Source organism: Phoca vitulina, unplaced genomic scaffold (genome assembly GCF_004348235.1).
Source record: "Phoca vitulina isolate PV1807 unplaced genomic scaffold, GSC_HSeal_1.0 scaffold20, whole genome shotgun sequence".
In the NCBI taxonomy this organism is placed as follows: Eukaryota; Metazoa; Chordata; class Mammalia; order Carnivora; family Phocidae; genus Phoca; species Phoca vitulina.
In genome coordinates, this window is record NW_022589723.1 from 33,154,864 (window position 1) to 33,176,519 (window position 21,656).

Genomic DNA, 21,656 nt, shown 5'->3' on the forward strand with positions numbered 1-21,656 from the left:
ATAGTAATTAATAATAGCTTTCCTGTTAACCCAAGGAGAATGAAAATTAGGCTTCTCATTTAGCAACAGTGATTGTCAGGTGGTGTTTCTGCTGAGATGAACACCAAATGTGGCACTTACCACACCTGTCTGTACGTTTTGGTAGTGGGCAAGAGCTAAAAACAGTAAGAAATCTAGACCTTGAATCTCGGTATAGCCATAGCATTTCAGATGACTAATTTTTTGTCTTCAACAAGTTGGTTCATCATGAAATAATACAACTTGCATTTCTTAATTGAAAATGATGCAGTGCAGCCTTTTGCCCATCTTCATTATTAAAGCTTTATTATTAAGAGCACACAGCCTGACTCTTAAAGCATAGAGAGAACTCTTTCAGTCAGTTTTAGCAGGTTTTACTTGTAAACCACCTAGCTACCCTGAAAACTTCCCAGGATCCTGACATTTTATGCATGCTTACTGTGTGCCAGGCCCTGTCCTCAGTGCTCTACCTACGTTATCTCATTGAATCCTCACAACTCTATAGCATAAGGACCGATATCCCCTTTCCAGACTTGAGACACAGTGAGGTTTTCTAACAATTCAGGTTAGCATTAAGAAGTGGTAGAGCTGGAACATGCAAAAGAATGAAACTGGACCATTCTCTTTAACCATACACAAAAATAAACTCAAAATGGATTAAGGACATAAGATCCTTGAAGAGAGCACAGGCAGTAATTTTTCTGACATTGGCTGTAGCGATATTTTTCTAGATCTGTCTCCTTTGGCAAGGGAAAGAAAAACAAAAATAAACTATTGAGACTACATCAAAATTAAAAGCTTCTGTACAGTGAAGGAAACAATCAACAAAAACTAAAAGGCAACCTGTGGTATGGGAAAAGATATTTGCAAATGACATATCCGATAAAGGGTTAGTATCCAAAATATATAAAGAACTTATACAACTCAACACCCCAAAAACAAATGATCCAGTTTAAAAATGGACAGAAGACATGAACATTTTTCCAAAGAAGACATCCAGATGGCCAAGAGACACATAAAAAGCTCAACATCACTCACCATCAGGGAAATGCAAATCAAAACCACGATGAGATACCACCTCACACCTGTTGGAATGGCTAAAATCAATACAAGAAACAAGTTTTGGCAAGGATGTAGAGAAAAAGGAGCCCTCTTGCACTGTTGGTGGGAATGCAAACTGGTGTAGCCACTATGGGAGACAGTATGGAGGTTCCTTGAAAAGTTAAAAACAGAACTACCCTACAATCTAGCAATCACACTACTAAGTACCTACCCAAGGAATACAAAAATAGTAATCCAAAGGGATACCTGCACCTGATGTTTATAGCATCATTATTTATAATAGCCAAGATATGGAAACAGCCCAAGCATCCATCGATTAATGAATGCATAAAGAAGATGTGGTATATATACGTAATGGAATATTACTCAGCCATAAAGAAGAATATCTTGCCATTTGCAACAACATGGATGGAGCTAGAGAGTATTATGCTAAGAAAATAAGTCAGAGAAAGACAAATACCTTATGATTTCACTCATGTGGAATTTAAGAAACAAAAGAAATTAACAAAAGTGGGGGGGGCAGAGAGGCAAACCAAGAAACAGACTCTTAACTGTAGAGAACAAACTAATAAGTTATCAGAGGGGAGGTGGGTAAGGGGGTGGGTTAAATAGATGATGGCGATTAAGGAGTGCACTCGTGATGAGCACCGGGTGTTGTTTGGAAATGTTGAATCACTGTATTGTATGCTTGAAACTAATATTACCCTGTATGTTTGTTAACTAACTGGAATTTAAATAAAAACTTTTAAAAAAGCGGTGGCAGAGCTGGGATCAGAACCCGGTCAATGACTTAAGAGCCTACATCCTTTGCTCTTGTGCCTCCCATGATAGATAGCAGTGCTTGCAGAATGCTTCTTTGCCGGGAAAGATTCAGATGTGATGGTCCTTAGCCTGATGGAAATAGGTAGCACCCTTGCAAGTTTTGAATTATGAGTTTCCCTGCCCTGGAATGCAGTTAAGAAAACTTAAACATCACCATATATTTCCTTAAGGTCCTAAAATATATGTATTGTGCCACAGTTACAGTCTTGGCCTTGTCATTGACTGTAAGTTTGGACAAGTTTTTTAAGCCTGGCCTTTGGGTATTTCCAATATAAAAAGAAGGGGTTAGATTAGACAATTCTCTGTATGACCTACAAGCTCAATAAATTATCTGATTCTGTACAAAAATTAAAGGTTGATACCGACTTTTTGTCCAGTCATCTAAAACCTATTGTTCCAAATGAAAAAATAATTTAAGAAAGTATGGGTAGTAAGTGTTCCTGTCTTCTACTCATCTCCTTGTTATTTTAAGTACTCAAAAAATTTATACCAGGCTACTGGTTCACACCATCCTGAAGTGTATATGTTGTGTGCTCAATTTTAAAGGTTGGAACTATTCCCAGAAGGTCTGTGCTGGTCACAAACAAAGCAGAACACTCAAGGGCTCAGCACTAAAAATATCACATAAAAATGCTTCCTTCATGCACTCATTGGAACAGGTAATTACTGTGGCAACAATAAACTAATTTGAAGTGTTAGCTGTTAATTAAGACAATGCAGAAGTGTATAGTTGTCTTTTAGTGTAACCAGAGCCTCCATTCAAACTTCATTAATCACTTCATAGTTAATTGTGTTGGGGAAGGTCAAGACAATTGAGATGCAGTATCCGTTGAAAGTAAACAAATTCCTTTTCTCCAGGTAGGATGCCATTTGCAAAGTTAAGGGACACATTCGACTCATGCCTGGCCTTGCCTTTGTCATCCACTTCTCCTTGATAATTAAATGTTAAACCGGCACTGTCATTGTAGTGTAAACCAAACCTCACAGCATCTTTATTGCTCGAAATCGAACCCAAACTTCCACGGATGAATTAGCGTGCATCATAATTAAATCATCAAGCCTCTCCCTTTTGATTCACTTGGAAATAGGAGACCTTTCTTTTGGAAAAGCTTTCTTGACAAGCTTATTAAGTTGCCAAACTGTCCAGTATGGTATACACATTAGACCATCTTCTAGTCATTTCCTTATCACCACTGTTGATCTCAAACGTCCAGGTGTTGCTTGTTGTCCAAAATAACAACCACTATTCTTTTTGCAAATTTTGAATGCTTTAGTATGCATTCAACTGTTTTATCTTCATATTTCAGTCCTTGGTTAGGAATTCTAATATACAGAATTTTTAAAAGTTGAAATTGGAAGAATTTATGGTGTACAGGGGAAAAATAATATATCATTAAATCTTACATATTATATTAACTATATTTACATAGAATAAGGTTATTAATTTCCTTCAAATTACATTTCAGATTATCTTAGTCTAACAACTCTGTCAGGCAGTGAGAAAAATAGTGTTAGTCATTATATACCAGTATATTATATGAGTTCAGATATATCATGAATCATATCATGACCTGAAATGTAGTTTCACATTGTAAAAGTGTGCTTTAACATACATAGTAAATTAAATGGTAATTTGTTCTAAAACTGGTATAATATAGGGGTTCCACTTATAAAATGTATACCACTTTATATAAAGTGTAAAAATTTTTTAAATAATTTAAGTTTTATAACTGTAATAGTATTTATATATACTAGGGAGGTTGATATTTAGAGAAAGTCTTTAGACATCTTACACATTAAAAAAACTTCAGTAGGGCGCCTGGGTGGCTCAGTCATTAAGCGTCTGCCTTCGGCTCAGGTCATAATCCCGGGGTCCTGGGATCGAGCCCCACATCAGGCTCCCTGCTCAGCCAGGAGCCTGCTTCTCCCTCTCCCACTCCCCCTGCTTGTGTTCCCTCTCTCACTGTGTCTCTCTCTGTCAAATAAATAAATAAAATCTTTAAAAAAAAAAAAAAACTTCAGTAAAATGAACAGTTGCCACTTAATTTTTATAATCTTGCCTTTCTTTAAATGTGATATACTTGAATTTCTTTACAATTAATTGTTAAAGGCTAAGTTTACCTTCCATAGTTGACTTGACCTTTGTCTATTCAAATAGGAAAAGCAGAACAAATTTCTTATAACACTAATATTTATAGATATGTACATACATATATACATATATATGTTTTTTTCTAGTCTTACCTGAATTTATAACATTTTATATGTGAAAAATACTTGCAGGTCCTTAATAACTATCCATTTCTATAAGTCAGTCACTTAAAAAACACTTGTCAGTGATTGCAAAAACTCTGTAAATTTGCTAAAAAATCATTGAATTGCATACTTAAAACAAGTGAATTTTACATATATAATCGCACCTCAACAAAGCTGTTAAAAAATTTGTCAGATCAACCACACAGATATTTCTGCCAAAACAACAGAGAGTGATGTTTTCGTTTTGATAATAGGAGAATATATGTTTTGTTTTTATCTTAAGAAATGGGCAGTTTTTCCTACTGAATCATTGCCAAGTCATCATTGGGAGCCTGATAAATGTATTTTGCAACTTGGCAGGTAAAGTCAGGGAATTCCCAAGAAGCTAACTTTCATTCCCCCACATCTTCCCTATCCAATCACATCTTAACACAGCTGGGTGAGAGGAAGAACACTCTGATTTTGGCTGATGTGCAAGTCTATACTTTTATAGACTTGCAATAGCAGTGCTTGTTTATTTTTTGTGGTTTGTTTAGACATTTTTATATGAGACAGATTGTCCCCGGATAATGGTCAGAATGTACAGGCCTTGTAGAACGTGTGTGGAAGGCCACCTGTCATTTAAACACAAAAGGTCTTAATGAGAAGTAATGGTATCTTATTTCTGCAAACCTTGTTCTCTTATTCTTTTTCATAAAAGAATGTATTTCTAATCCTTGATTTAAACTGTAGTTATTTCACTGTATCTGATCATTTGAGCTTGTCTCTTTTCTAAAGCTTTTTTACTATTGAGAGATGCCAGCTTTAGGAAAAGGTGAACCACATACTTGAGCCTGATTAAGTCTGTGATTTCTTATATGAATTTATATCTTAAGCCATAGCTAATTCCACGTGTTTTGACATTATTTTGATGAAATGTAGGGATATAATTTATCTGTTCTATAATTGAAGTAAACAAAAGGAAAACCTCCCACTTTATATGGCTCTATACAGTGCTTAGCAGAAGACTTATAGAAGATTCCTCCCCACACACAGTGCTGGTCAGTTGTAAGGGTCTGGAGTCAGAAGAGGTCTGGGTTTGAGGTCTAGTTCTGCCACTTACTGACTTGATGCCATTGGGAAAGCTGCTTAGCTTCTCTGTACACCAGCGCTCTCCATCTGTAAGAGGACGATAATAGTACCAGCATTACCTCAGAGGGTTATTAAGGTAACATATAATGAATCACTGTCTAAACCATGAAGCTCAATAGAAATATGAACTACTAATGTTATTAGTGTTCTTTGAAAGTATATATCCCATCACTGCAGATATGTTCAGATTCACATTTATGTCCTTAACCATTCTGTAGGTCGTTTAGTATCTCAAGTGATTTTGTTATTTTTTTCTTCCCATAGAGCGTATCATGTCCCGAGTGGGAAAATATTAGCTGTAAAGGTAAGTGCTGGATAAATTTTATGAAGTTTCTGAAGTTCTTGATGCTCACTACTTTCTCTTCCCCTGTTAGCTTGAGTCAGAAGTATCGTGAAAGAGGAGATAAAATAGTTTAAGTTTTGGATGGTAGGTTATGGAAGCTATGGTCCTGTTGTGATATTCAGCCCCTCCTTTCTCAGAGGGTACCTTCACCACCTCAAGCACTGCTTTCCTATCTATTATTTGTTCCTTTAGATATCATAACTCTTAGATTGTTGCTGGTAATAGATTTAAAGAAAGTCAACTTCAGGTTATTCACTTGTAGAGAAGGGAGCATGCCTATAAATAATCTAAAAAACTTAACTATTTGGCCTTGCAAGTGCATTATAATTTCTCATAATTTCATACATTTTGAATTATGTTTAACCTAGGCTAATATTAAAATTCTCGTGCATGATTATTTAGTTGGGTATGGCAAGGTGCTACCAGCTATTTCTAGATACGATTAAAAGCAATTTTAAAGAAAGGACACATTTAAAAAAAAGCTGTTAGAGACTTTGAATAAATGAAAACAGTAGGTGTTTACAAATATACTTTGTACTAAGACCTGACCATAAAACTGAGCTTTAGAACGAGGACCATACTGTAATCACTTTATATCCCTAGATTCTATAAAATTTGTAAAACATACTAGATGCTTAAACTGAGTTGAATGAATGATTTAAGAGTAGGTATGATTGTTGTGTTTGAACTTCATCTGAGTTAAATGAATGAATGATTTAAGAGTAGATACAATTAGCGGTGCCTAGGTGGCTCAGTTGGTTAAGCATCTGACTCTTGGTTTTGGCTTATGTCATGATCTCAGGGTCTTGAGATCAAGCCCCGCATCAGGCTCCACGCTCCACATGGAGTCTGCTTGAGATTCTCTCCCTCTCCCTCTGCCCCTCCTGCTCATGCTCTTTCTCTTTCTCTCTCTAAAATGAATGAATAAATCTTAAAAAAATAAAAATAAATTTCTTATTTAGCCCTGAGCTTCTTAGCAGCCAAGGCAAAAACCATGTAACTTATTTAATAGTCATGCTCTGAGAGAAAGAAATGGCACATTTCTTCAAAACAGGCAGTTGTTTTTTTTTTTAATTAAATCTTAAAGTGGGGTGCCTGGGTGGCTCAGATGGTTAACCATCTGCCTTCAGCTCAGGTCATGATCCCAGGCTCCTGGGATCGAGTCCCACATCGGGCTCCCTGCTCAGTGGGGAGCCTTCTTCTCCCTCTCCTGCTCCCCCTGCTTGTGCTCTCTCTCTCTCTCTGTCAGATAAATAAATAAAATCTTTTAAAAAATAAAAATAAAAATCTTAAAGTGTGTTATTTAGTTTCCAAATATTTGGAGATTTTCCAGATATCTTTTCATTATTGATTTCTAATTTAAGTCTGTTGTGGTCAGAGAACATACTTTGTATAATTGGAATTATTTTAAATGTATTGAGATTTGTTTTATGGCCCAGAACATTAATTATTTTGGTGTTTCCTGTGCACGTGAAAAAAATGTTGTATAGGGTGTTGTATAAGTGTCAATTAGATCAAGTTGACTGACAGTGTTCAAAATTTCTGTATATTTACTGTTTTTTTATCTGCTTGTTCAGTCAACTATTGAAAGATGGGTGTTGAAATCTTCAGCAATAATTGTGGGTTTGTCTATTTTTTTTCCTTGCAGTTCTATCATTTTTTTTCTTCATGTTTTTTGAAGATCTATTAGATGTATTTAGGATTATTATGTCTTCTTGATGAATTGGCACCTTTATTGTTTCATTACAAAAGTGACCCTTCTTTAGCCATGGTAATATTCTTTGCTCTGAAATCTACATTGTCTGATATTAATATAGACAGCTACTGGAGCTTCTGTTAACATGATATAGCCTTTTAAACCTGTTGTGTCTTTTTATTTGAGATAAATTTCTTGTAGCCAGAATACAGTTGGGTCTTGTATTTTAATCCATTCTAATAATTTCTGCTTTTTAATTGGGGCATTTAGACCATTAACATTTCATGTGATTATTGCTATGGCTGGATTCAGTTCTGTCATCTTGCTCTTTATTTTCTATTCTGTCTTTATGTCCTTTTTCTTGAGTGGTTGCTTCAGAGTTTATAGTATATATCTTTAATTTATCATAGACTACCTTCAAGTAATATTGTACCAGTATCTATAGTATGAGAACTTTGTAATAGTATACTTTTCATTTCCCTCATCCTTAACTTGTTTGTTTTTATCATACATTTTAGTTTCTCATATGTTATGAACCCCAAAATGCATTGTTATTATTTTTTATTTAGACAATTATTTGTCTTTTAAAGACATTTCAAAAGTAAGTTAAGATTTCTTTTATATTTACTCTTGTTTTTACCAACCCCAGTGCTCTTCATTCAATTGTGTAGATTGAGACTTTCATCTGGTACCACTTTTCTTTTGTCTGAAGGACTTTCTTCTTTTACATTTCTTATAGCGCACGAGTCTTCTGGTAATGAATTCTTTTAGCTTTCGCATGTCTGAAAAATGTATATTTGATCTTTCATTTTTGGAAGATGTTTTCACCAGATAGAGAATTCTAGGTTGATCACTCTTTTCTTTCAACATTTGAAAGATTTTGTTTCACAGTTTTCTGGTTTGTGTTCTTTCCAATGAAAAACTTACTGTCATTTTAAATCTTTATTATTTTGCACATTAGAACTGACTTCTCTGGCTGCTTTTAGGATTTTTTTTTTTATCACTAGTCTTATGCAGTTTGATGATAATGAGCTTTTATGTAATTTTCTTCTTGATTCATACACTTAGGATTTGTTGAGATTCTTGGCTCTGTGGATTTTTAGCTTTCATCCAAATTTGGGAAAATTTTAGCCATTATCTCCCTCCTCCCCCAACTTCGGAACTTAAATTGCATATGATTAGGTTACTTGAAGTTGTCCTGCAGCAGAATGATGCTCTGTTGTTTGCTTTAGTCTTTTTTTCTTTCTAATGGTTCATTTTTGGGTAGTTTCTGTTGTCAAATATTCAAGTTTTCATCTGCATTGTCTAATCTATTAATTTCGTCCACTGTATTTTTCATTTCAGACACTGAACTTTTTGTCCCTAGAAGTTTATATGGGTCTTTTTTACATCTTCCATGTCTTTACTTAACATGCTCAATTTTCCTTCTGTCTTCCTGAATATATGTAATGTAGTTATGGAATATGTGGAATATAATTAACTGAATTCATGGTTTTGTTTATTAATTCCATCATATGCGTCATTTGGAGTCAGTTTTCACTGATTGCTTTTTCTCCTCATTTTGGGTTATATTTTCTTATTTTTTTTAAAGATTTATTTTTATTTAAGAGAGAAAGAGAGTGAGCAAGTTGGGGAAGGGGCAGAGGGAGAAAGAGAATCCTGAAGCAGACTCTACACTGAGTGGAGAGCCGGACATAGGGTTCGATCCCAGGACCCTGAGATCATGACCTGAGCCAAAATCAGGAGTCAACCGCTTAACCTACTGAGCCACCCGGGCGCCCAGTATTTTCTTATTTTTAAAAAAATCTTACAATTTTTTATTAGATGCTAGTCATGCGTCATAGACACTAGATTTTTTTGCATAAATATTCTTGAACTTATTCTGAGATGCTATTTAGTGACTTTGAAACAGTTTGATCCTTCCAAGACTTGCTTTTAAGCTTTATTAGATGGGACCAGCCCAGTGGTTAGTCGAGAGTTAATTTACCCCACTCAATTAAGGCAACAGTCTTCTGTATATTCTACCAGTGCTCTGACAGTTACGAGATTTTCCACATTCCCTTGTGGGAACACAAACTCTTTCTGCCTAGTGTGAGGTCTGGAGATTGTTTCCTCTAGTCCTTTCTGGTGGTTCTTTCCTTGCCCTCAGATAGTCTCCTGACAGCCAGGTACTGATTGATCATTAATCAACTGAAGACTCCAGGGGCCCCTTGGCAGACTCCTGGAGCCCTCTCCCTTTGGTCTTCTGCCAGGGAGCTCTAGCTGCCTTGGCTTCCTCAGACCCCCAGTTCCATCTCCTCAACATAGGGAGATGGCTGAGCTTTGCCTGGAATTCCCACCCTGTCCAGGAGCCTGCACACTCTCTAGTCAGTAAGCTAGACAAATCATAGGGCTCCTCTTATTTGTTTTCCATCTCTCAAGGATCATTATCCTGTTTTAACTGTTGTCAACGTCTGGACACCTGTTAATTTTTCTGGGTTTGGTTTGGTTTTATTTTGGATCTATTCCTTTCTTGTCACCTCTCCAGTCCAGATGCTTGTTTTGTCTCTTGTCAGACTTTGAACAGAGTTGAAAGTGTTCTCTCAGAAACGGAAGTTGCTATTTATTGATCATTTATACTGTGCTAATAAGCACTCTACGTACCCTCTCCTCATTTAATTATGAATTAATTAATAAATAGCTTGCTGAAGGTCTCACAACTAATAAAACTAGGATTTGAAGTCAGGAAAGTCTTGCCCCAAGTTCATGCTCTCAACCTGTGTACTATATTGCTGCTCACTGTCCTTAGATTTGGCTTCCTAAAGCATAGTTCTGGTCACATCTCTTCCCTTTTAAAAATCTTGAAAGGCTCTATATTACTCCCAACTAAACTAAAAACTCTATAGGATGAAACTCAAGATCTTGCACAGTATGTCATCAGCCTACTTTTTATAGCATTATCTTATGTGTCTGAATGCCGTGCTTCTTTTAAGTTGAACTCTTTGCTTTATCTGAACCCAGGTACTTTCACACTTCAACACTTTGATTCACATATTTTTCTCTAATTAGAATGCCTTCACCCATGTCTCTACCTATCAAAATTCTTAACACCCTTCAAGGGTCAGCTCCAAAGCCCACTCCTCTATTGAACTTACGTAGATAAATCCTGTCACATGTGGTCTATCTATCACTCACTCACTTTCTCCTTTGAACCTCTCTAGAATTCTCTGTATGTGTTTCTTACGGATGTTATCACGTACTGCCTTGTATTTTGCTATTAATATACATGAGCATTTCTCTCCTTACATTCAAATCTCTTTGTAAGTAGAGAACAGATCTTATTTATCTTGTCTTACTCATTGAATCATGCAGAACCTTGCATTTGGGCTTAGAGGATTGCATGTAATAACTAGATGTTCAACACATAATTTGTTGAATGACTAAATAAATAAATTTGGTTCTTTCGTTTGTTCTTCATTCATTCATCTTTTGAAGCAGCATCTTGAAAGCAGGTTCAGCTCACATACAAAATAAACCATAGTGTTCTTTGTATGGACCATTGCTCTCACCCAGAGTAGTTCTTAGCTTTTTTTTTTTTTTTTTATATTAAAGGGTGAAATGAAAGGTTAAGAGTTAGAAGTGCATTTGATCTTTTCCTGACCCTCTCCTGACTTTTGTGTGACTTCAAGCATGTCACTTGAACCTCTCCGTGACCTCAGCTGTGAAACGGGGCTACCTCGTGTCACAGAGGGATTGCGAAGAGCAGCAAATCACAGTCCTTGTCTAAACAGAATCACCTGCAGGGCTCTGACGCCTGCATAGAATGATGAGGGAAATTTAATTTTCCAAGCCAAGTGGTCAGTTGGACCAACACTTTGAATGTCTGTGGGAGTAATTAGATGAGAGTCCTTGAAAATCCATTACTTTTCTTTTCCTACTCAAAATATTTCTATTTTTTGTACTTCTAAATGTTCTTACTTTTTTTAGACTAACAAAAGAATATTTTAGTGTTTCCCCTTTCAAACTTCAAAGGTGGGAAAACATCACCAGATATTTTAAAAGCAAGTTGAATTTGGGGAAGAATAGAAATATCTTGGATTTTTATTTTATACCGGTGAATTTAGAAAAATTTCTACCTTCAAGAGAACATTTTGAAAAATGCTAACTAAAGATAACCGTTTGATAATGACTGTAATTCATGAAATGTGTTTCTAACTCACTTTATTGGGGGACGGGGGTGGAGGTAAGCAAGATAGTTGCAAACAAGTAGAGCAGAAAACAAATAAAAATAATGTTAACCATCTTGGCAAACAGAACCCTTTTTGTATCATAAATGTATTCTATAAAATCTTTTGAAGTACAGCCTAACAGATTTCCTAATATTTTTTATTTTCTAATTGGGAAAAAGTCACCTAAGAGGAAATTTCTTAGCTTGTATAAAGCATGTGCTGATTATCATTCTTTGACTGCTTTGGGTTTCTGCTGCTTTTAAACTAGCATTTAAATGGACCATTTGATTAATCATTTGTATACTGACTGTAATCCTCCCAAATTTCCTTTCTGAGTTGTACATACTGTAAAAGACAATTATGTCGCCACAGATTAAATAAGCGAATTAAAACAGAATAGAGGCTTAATTTGACCTGTGATTTTGCTTTCCTTCCCTTTAGTGGAGTGTATGCCACTCCAGCAAATAAATGAAGTCATCCATGACAGCTTGTGATGAATTGCCGTATTTATACTGTATATTTTAATAGCCTCACACTAATTTAAATTGAGCACAGAGTAAATTATAATTCAGTCACTTGACTGCTTATATTTAACTTGACAACTCATCCTTATTTGTCCTGGAGGTGTAGTGGAGAGCAGCAGAAATGCACCCAGGTATTTCAGTTTCTCACTTAACCCTTTCTTCCTGAAATGCTTCATGTGCAGATCCTTTCCAGTTTGAAAAATTGAGCTTTTCCTAAGGAGGAAAAAAAAAATCACAATAATAATGAAGACTCAGGGAGTCCATACTTTCCTTGTACTTTAAAAAGAAAATTAGAATTTGCCATGCTTTTTTCCATTGCTTTCAAATAAGGAATTAGACTTATTTTTAGCAGTTTAAAAGCTCACTCCCAGGAATGCCCAAGGGAAGGAGAATTAACCTTCTACCTAGAGTGCCAAGTCTCCCAGAAAATAGAAGAGCATTTCAGTAGAGTTATTTTAAGGTGAATTTTACTTTCCCTCTTAAGTTCCAGAAATTACTTTGTTCACTTTTGCACCATTATGGAATCTCCGCTATTCTGGCCCATAACAAATACCGGGAATGATCAAGACCCACTAGAATGCAGTGGATTGGCCCCACAAATACAGTATTACTTGCTACATTTTAGGTCAGTGTGGCACTTTTATTTATTTTGGTGTTTATGTCTTCAATGTTAAATTCAGTTGTAGAAATAAAGCAATCCACCTCCTTCCTGTCTAGAAACAGCTTCTTCTTTAGAGGATTATGGTTGTAAGGAGCACTTTAATTAAATCCCACATCACTTAATGGGCACTGCTGTAAGAAAGACCCTGTGCTGGGTGCTGGCTGTAGGGGTAGGGGGACCAGAGAAAGATGCCCAAGACCCAGTGCTTGCCTTCGTGGGGCTTACAACCACTTTACTCTCTAGGCTTGTGGTTTTAGGAGATAGGCATGAATGCCAAGGTGGAATGTGAGAAGGGGCGTTGTCAAGGGCCAGAGCTAGAGATAAATTCTGGGGGCGCCTGGGTGGCTCGGTCGTTAAGCATCTGCCTTCGGCTCGGGTCATGATCCCAGGGTCCTGGGATCGAGCCCCTCATCGGGCTCCCTGCTCTGTAGGAAGCCTGCTTCTCCCTCTCCCACTCCCCCTGCTTGTGTTCCTGCTCTCGCTGTCTCTCTCTCTGTCAAATAAATAAAATCTTTAAAAAAAAAAATTAGAGATAAATTCTGATAGAGGGCTTTGGGGCTGGCTTCATGGAGGTGGTGGTGGTGTCATTCAAGCTGGGTCCAAAAGATAAGAAAGGTTTTATGATTAGTAACTGTGGGGTGGAGTGAGGAAGCATACCTCCAGTGGAGGGAACATCAAGAGCGAAGACTGAAAGTGGGGAAAGCACAGGACCTGTGTGTGGATCACCAGTACAAAGCACCTAGTGTCTGAGTTGGTGGTATGGTGGTGAGCATAGCTGCCTTTCATATCATCTGGCTTCACATGAGAATTGGGTTTGCAGTGGGGAGCAGTGGGAAAAGGAGTTGGAGTAACTAGATTGTGGAAGAATTCTTTGAATGTTGTGCTATAGTTTTAATGTTATGCTAGGCCATGGACACCTAATTAAAGTTCTTTTTTTTTTGAAAGATTTTATTTATTTATTTTGACAGAGTGAGAGACAGCGAGAGAGAGAACACAAGCAGGGGGAGTGGGAGAGGGAGAAGCAGGCTTCCCGCAGAGCAGGGAGCCCGATGCGGGGCTCGATCCCAGGACCCTGGGATCATGACCTGAGCCGAAGGCAGACGCTTAACGACTGAGCCACCCAGGTGCCCCTAATTAAGGTTCTCTATCAAGGGAATGATATGTTGACAGCCAGTAGTTTGGGGTTAATTGCAAGGTGTTGGCTATGTGGAATCCTGCCATTTCTGGATTGGGGGCCTGGAGATGCAGTATATCTTAGTAGTCATACAGAGTACTGAATAAATGGCATTTTCGAAAACTTAGATAAGTGGTTCTCAACCTTACTGTGGGTTAGATATCAGGTGGAGCGTTTTTTAAGAATATCAAGACGTGGGCCCAACCCACAATTGATTCCATTCTTCTGGGGTAAGGTCTGTGCACCAGGATTTGTTTAAAGTACCCTCATGTATTGATATAAATACCTTTATATAAAAGTAATAATAATATGCGGCTAGGGTTGAGAACCACTGCTCTGAGATAAATAATAAGTTCATTCCTTTTCGTAGATTTTTGGGGTGAAAGAGTCCCTACACTTGACATAGTGGTGTGAATAGTTCTGATATTTTATGGCATGGAATTGAAACAACACTAGATGAATTTATTTTTTCACTAAGTTTTATACAGGAACAAAAATGTAAGTGAATATTGTTGGCAAATGACTATTGATCGAGAGAAATGTTTAAATGTTTCTCGGCAGTTTTGTATTACACTTACAATCTAGTTTAGTGAGAGCTTTTATAAATAACCCTAAAGCAAAAACTCTTGATAGAAACTGGCCATGCCTTTTCCCCCCTCACTTTCCCCTCCCCCAAATGGATGTCAGTACTATAAAACGTGTTTTAAAATTATCCTTTTCGGGCGCCTGGGTGGCTCAGTTGGTTAAGCGACTGCCTTCGGCTCGGGTCATGATCCTGGAGTCCCTGGATCGAGTCCCGCATCGGGCTCCCTGCTCGGCAGGGGGTCTGCTTCTCCCTCTGACCCTAACCCCTCTCATGCTGTCTGTCTCTCATTCTCTCTCTCTCAAATAAATAAATAAAATCTTTAAAAAAATAAATAAAATTATCCTTTTCTTTCCTTGCTCTGTCAGCAGTTTGCAATTCATAATTTATGGGTTTTTTTTCCCACTGTGAGTGCATATATTCTGAGGTTGTAATACAAAATCTGTTTCAGTGTTGGCATGGTGTATAACTGCACTATCATGGTAATCGTGAATGTTAAGTTTTTATCTAGAAATGTCTAGAGTCAGAAACTGCCACAAATCTTAAAAATTATCTTTCACCTATTTTATTCTCAGCACTTTTTTTTTTTAAGATTTTATTTATTTATTTGAGAGAGAGAGAGAGGAGAGACAGTGAGAGAGTACAAGTGGGAAGGAGAGGGAGAAGCAGGCTCCCAGCAAAGCAGGGAGCCCGATGTGGGGCTTGATCCCAGGATTCTGGGATCATGACCTGAGCCGAAGGCAGACGCTTAACGACTGAGCCACCCAGGCACCCCACAGCACTGTCTTTTTTAAGTAAAAACAATTTCCCTTGAATTGGCTTCACTGAACTGTTAAGTAAAATTTGAACAGTTGACGGTCTCCTTTCCTAAGAAACAAGTGTTTGAAATAAACTAGAACTTATTCTAAGTAAGTTTGTAAATTGTTTTACATTTCCATGTTACCAATCTTCCTCAGTGGTTGATGCTTTAAGGAAAAACCATAAACCACCAGGACATTCTAAGAGGTATCTGGGAGTCAGGGAGGGACCTTGACATTGCCAGGCTATGTGGCTTCTCAGCACCTTGCTTTCCTCCTTTAAATCAAGAGAATTAGATGAAATCATTTCTGTGGCTCCTTCAAGCTCCAGCATTTTATTATAGTATTAGCAAAGAAACATGACTTTGAAAAATATAAAAAGATGATGTATTTTGAAAACTCCATATTTCTCTCATAGCTAAAAAACCTACTTTAAATGTCATTTTTACTCATCATCCTCTCTGCTTATCACCTAGTGTCTGAATTACAAGACAATTTTTTTTTTTAATGGTTTCAGGGTCATTCCTTTCTTCCTTTTCTGGAAATAACCAATGTGGCCAAAATAGGGTATATAAATTAAGGGTGTTATAACTTAACTGACTTTTAAAGCCAATAATACTGACCTTTGAGACCTGGCTTTTTCCTTGGTACCATCAATCACTTCTATACCACCTCCCCCAATACAAAGGGTTAGGCAGATGTGGGTACAGTTTGTATTCCTGAGGGTTAGAGTAGTGGAGAGGAGAAAAAGGGGGCAATGAAAAGAGGAAACACCATATTTTTTCCTTTTTATATTTCATAGTGAGTATAGCTATATTTAATTTAAAGGTGAATATATGTGTAAATGTTGATTCCTTTCTGTATTTAGGTCATACTGCTAGATATTACACTGGAACTTCAGAAGCAAATTATGTCTGAATTGGAAATTCTTTATAAGGTAATTTTTTCTTGGTCATTTTTTCTCATAAAGCATCTTACGGTATTGGCTTGCAGGTTTGTTTGTTTTTAACTATCTTTGTCTTATTTTTGTTACAGTGTGATTCATCATATATCATAGGGTTTTATGGTGCGTTTTTCGTAGAAAACAGGATTTCAATATGTACAGAATTCATGGATGGTGAGTTTTCCCTATTATAATATTTTAAAAATGATTCGGGAGGTAGAGTACTTTAAAACCTGGTTCTGATATAGATGTCAAGTAGAATTAAAAATAATTAAAATATACTAATAATTACCTCCTTTATACTCTAAACATCTCAGTGTTAGAGGTTCCTGGTGTTAAATATTTATAGCTGAGGTATAATTTCAAAAATGTAATTTCATTTACTTTTATTGAAAATTTAAATAGAACAGATTAAATGCTGGTCTAATCAGTGGTTTGATATTTGATTCTTCCATACAATCTGTCCTTACTTGCAAAACAGATGTTCTGTTCTTTTAATGTTTCAATAGCCAAAACAGATTTTCTTTTAAAGAAATCTATTAACCCAATGTCCTGTGTCTTTTAGAAAGAAATCGGTTCTTAATTGCAAGATAAGAAATTGTTTTTCAACACAGCTGTTTAGCCAAGATGCGTTTAGTTTTCTTTGGACTCTAGCCCTTTCCTTTCATCTGTATTTTTCATTCATTTCTATGTTGCTAACTCTTTCTTGATCTGAATATTTTGGCAAAATGCAGATTGCTTGGTACCCTATCCCTGAAATGATGTCATCATTGTTACTTACCCATTTTAAATCAAAGCAATCTTTAGATTTTACATATCAGTTTTTCAATGTCTAGCGCATTAAAACTCAACATTTTTTTAATATACTTAGTTCATCTGGGGGATTCTCAGTATATTACTAAAGCAACTAGTTCATGCCTTGCAAGACTTTTTAATAAGCCAACATTGGTACCTTGATAATATAATAAGGTATATCATGTGTTCTAAATTCAGTTTCATTAAAATATGTATTTATTGAGATGGCATATTTAATCACCAAAAACTCACCATTTTGATGTATACAATTCAGTGGTTTTGAGTATATTCACAAGGTTGTGCAACCTCATCATCACTAATTCCAAAACATGTTTAATCACCCCAGAAACAAACTCCTTAGCCTTTAGCAGCCGCTCACTCTTCCCTAATTCCACTAATCTGTGGCAACAACTAATCTACTTTGTGTCTCTAGATTTCCTTATTTTTGACTTTTTATGTAAACGGAATCATGCAGTATGTGGCCTTTGTGTCTGGCTTCTTATACTTAGCATAATGTTCTTAAGGTTTACCCATGTTGTAGCATGTATCAGTACTTTATTCCTTTTTATGGCCAAATAATAATCCATTGCATGGACATACCACATTTCTTCATTCATTCATTAGTTAATGGGCACTTGGGATGTTTCCACTTTTGGGCTGTTATGAATAGTGCTGCTCTGTGCATTTGTGTACAAGTTTTTGTGTGGACATACGTTTTCAGTTCTCTTGAGTGTCTATATCTAGGAGTTAAATTGCTGGGTCATATGGTAACTCTATGTGCAATTTTTTGAGGAACTGCCAAACTGTTCCATTCTATTTCACACCAGTTTGCCTTTACACCTGCAATGTATGAGGGTTCCAAATCCTCAACATCTTTGCCAACACTTGTTACTGTGTGTTTTTTTTTATTATAGCCTGGTGAGAAATGGTATCTCTTTAGTTTTGATTTAGATTTCTTAATGACTGATGACGTTGACAGTATTTCCATGTGCTTATTGGCCATTTGTATATCTTCCTTGGAGAAATGTGTATTCAAATCCTTTGTCTATCTTTACATGGGTTACTTGTGTTCTTATTGTTGAGTTTGTAAGAATTCTTTTTATATTCTGGATACTAGACTCTTATCAGATGTATGATTTGCAAATATTTTCTTCCATTCTGTGAGTTGTCTTTTAATTTTCTTGATAGTGTCCTTTGAAGCACAAAAGTTTTAAAATTTGATGAAGTTCAGTTCATCTGTTTTTTCTTTGGTTGTTTGTGCTTTAGATGTCATATGTAAGAAACTGTTGACAATTTACACCTGTTTTCTTCTAAGAGCTTTATAATTTTCACTCTTACATTTAAGTTTTTGATCCATTTTGAGTTACTTTTGTATATGGTATAGAGTCCAAATCCATTCTTTTGCATGTGAATATCCAGTTGTCCTAGCACCATTTGTTAAGAAGATTATTCTTTCCCATTGAATTTTCTTGGCACTCTTGTCAAAAACTTATTGACCGTGAAATGTATTTCTGGGCTTTTGATTCTATTCCATTGATCTATTTGCCCATCCTTGTGGCAGTACCAGACTGCACTTGCTTGCTTTTACTTTATTATTCTAGATGGTTTGTGGTAAGTTTTAAATTAAGAAGTGTGAGCACTCTGACTTTATTCTTTCTCGATGATTTTGGCCATCCTGGGTCCTTTGCATTTTCATATGAATTTTATAATCAGCTTGCTAAATTTGCACACACACCAAAAAAGGTCCAGATAGGATTTTGATACAGCTTGCAGTGAATCTGTAGATCAATCTGGGGAGTACTGCCAACTTAGCAATATTAAGTCTTTCACTCCATGAACACAGACTGTCTTTCCATTTATTTAGATCCTCTTTAATTTTTTTCAGTGATGTTTTATAGTTTTCGGTGTTCAGGTTTTGCAGTTATTTTGTTAAACTTATTCCTAAATATTCTTTGATACTATTATATATTGAACTTTTAATTTCATTTTTAATTGTTCATTGCTAGTGTATAGAAATATAAATGAGTTTTGTATATTGATCTTGTATCCTGCTACCTTGCTAAACTTGTTTCTTAACCCTAATAGGTTTTCGTAGATTCCTTAGGGTTTTCTATATAGATCATGGCACCTGCAAATAGATGTAGTTTTACTTCTTCTTTCCAATCTGGATGCTTTTTATTTCTCTTCCTTGCTTAACTACCCTGGCTACAGCCTTCAGTACAGTGTCAGGTAGAAGTGGTGAGGGCGGACATCTTTCTTTTGCTCCTGATCTTAGAGGAAAAGCTTTTAGTCTTTCACTATTAAGTGTGGTATTAGTTGTGGGTTTTTAGTAGATGTCCTTTATTGGGTTGTCAAAGTCCCCTTCTCTTCCAAGTTTGTTGAGTATTTTTATCATGAAAAGGCATTAGATTTTGTCAAGTGGTTTTTCTGTGTTTGTTGAAATGATCATGCGGGCGCCTGGGTGGCTCAGTTGGTTAAGCCATCCGATTCCTGATTTCAACTCAGCTCATGATCTCAGGGTTGTGAGATTGAGCCCCACGTCAGGCTCTGTGCTTAGGAGGGAGTCTGCTTAAGATTCTCTCCCTCTCCCTTTGACCCTCCCCCCCATGCTCTCTCTCTCTCTCAAATAAATAAATAAATCTTTAAGAAAAGAGTCTTAAAAAGAACTATAGAAATATATGAACAAAAGAAGAGACTAATCCAATCCCCAAGATGTCCCCTTACATATTTTGTTATTCTGTTGTTAGGTGCGTATGTGTTTATAATTGTTATATCTTCACGATGGATTGACTCTTCTATCATTGTAAAATGTTTTTGTCTCTAGTCACTGTATTTGTCTAAAAGTCTATTTTGTCTAATATTAGTGTGGTCATCCCAGCTCTCTGTTGATTCTTATTTGCTTATTATATCTTTTGCTATTTGGCCTTCAACCTATTTGAATCTTTGAATCTAAAGTGCATCTCTTGTAGACATAGAGTTGGGTCATTTTTTTAATCTGTTCTGCCAATCTGTCAGTATTTAATTCATTTACATTTAATATAATTACCAGCAGTGCCTGGGTGGTGCAGTCAGTTAAATGTCTGACTCTTGGTTTTGGCTCAGGTCGTGATCTTGGGGTCATGAGATGGAGACCCATGTCAGACTCTGTGCTCAGTGTGGAGTGTGCTTGGGATTCTCTCTCCCTCTCCCTCTGCCCTGCCACCCCCAAATAATAACTAAATCTTTAATATAATTACCAGCAAGGTAGGATTCATATCTGCCATTTTACTACTTGTTTTCTTTACATCTTACATCTTTTATGTTCCTTTGTTTCTCCATTACTGCTTTATTTTATGTTAAATAGATATTTTTTAATGTATTGCTTAAATTCTCTTGTGGTTTCTTTTACTATATTTTTTGAGTTATATTTTTGGTTTTCCTAGAGATTATTATTAACATTTTAACTTGTAACAACTTAGTTCAAATTGATATCAACTTTTTTTCAAGTATATAAAAACACTGCTTCTATATAGCTCCATTCTTTCCTTTATACTGTTATTGCCATGTAAGTTACATCTTTATAAGTTGTATGCTTATTAATGCAGATTTATACTTACTGTTTTTTGCAGTTCTCTTTTTTATTTATTTATTTTTTTTAAAAGATTTTATTCACTTGACAGAGAGACACAGCAAGAGAGGGAGCACAAGCAGGGGGAGGGTGAGAGGGAGAAGCAGACTCCAGGCTGAGCAGGGAGCCCGATGCGGGGCTCAATCCCAGGACCCTGGGATCATGACCTGAGCCAAAGGCAGACGCCCAATGACAGAGCCACCCAGGTGCTCCTGCAGTTCTCTTTTAAATCAGATAGGAGAAAAAGACTTACAAACAAAAAATACATGTATCTTGTCTTTTGTATTTACCTATATAGTAACCTCTACCAGTGTACTATATTTCTTTGTGTGGATTTGAGTTACTGTCTAGTAACTTTCCTCTGAAATTCCTTCAGTCTGAAGGACTCCCTTTTATTTCTTAAAAGATTTTATATATTTATTTTAGAGAAAGAGAGAGAGAGAGAGAGCAGGGAGAGGAGCAGAGGAACAGGGAGAGAGATAATCTCCAGCAGACTCCAGGATGAGCGCAGAGCCCTATGTGGGGCTCGATCTCATGACCCTGAGATCATGACCTGAGCCAAAACCAAGAGTCAGACACTTAACCGACTGAGCTACCCAGGCACCCCAAAGATGACATATTTTTAATACTTTAAGTCCTTACCTTAAAACATTCACTTTACAGTCTATATTTAACTGTCTTTTTTGAGATGACTGCTTTCTAGACTTGAGCTGCCTAAAGCCCCTCTCTTACTGCTCCTTGGCAGCTTCCCTTGACTCCGTGCTAATCAGTCCCTGAACACTAAAATTTCCCACTTTTTGCAGATTGTTCTCCAGTTCCCATCTTTCTGTTATTTACCACATCAACTATCCTAAAATTTTATTACCCTTTCCCAGATCTGACCTCCTCCTTTCTCCCTCAGAGATCACGTAGACTTTCAGATGTGAGCTCTCACATTTCCTTGTGCTTCCACCTGCAGCTTAGCCACACGTGCACCCACCTGACCCTCCCTGCACATGAAGGGCTGCACGAGGTCAGTCCCTCCACATGCGCATCC

General features: G+C 36.6%; 1 protein-coding gene across 2 annotated transcripts in view; it reads left to right on the plus strand.

Annotated features, from left to right (window-relative positions):
- The window catches only part of MAP2K5 (mitogen-activated protein kinase kinase 5), a 246,870-nt gene that overhangs the window by 78,386 nt on the left and 146,828 nt on the right, over window positions 1-21,656 (plus strand). For both annotated transcript variants that reach the window (XM_032417743.1, XM_032417744.1), the window contains exons 10-12: window positions 5,554-5,593; window positions 16,144-16,212; window positions 16,311-16,392. In XM_032417743.1, coding sequence (XP_032273634.1) covers window positions 5,554-5,593; window positions 16,144-16,212; window positions 16,311-16,392 — 191 coding nt within the window. The remainder of the gene's footprint in view (window positions 1-5,553; window positions 5,594-16,143; window positions 16,213-16,310; window positions 16,393-21,656) is intronic.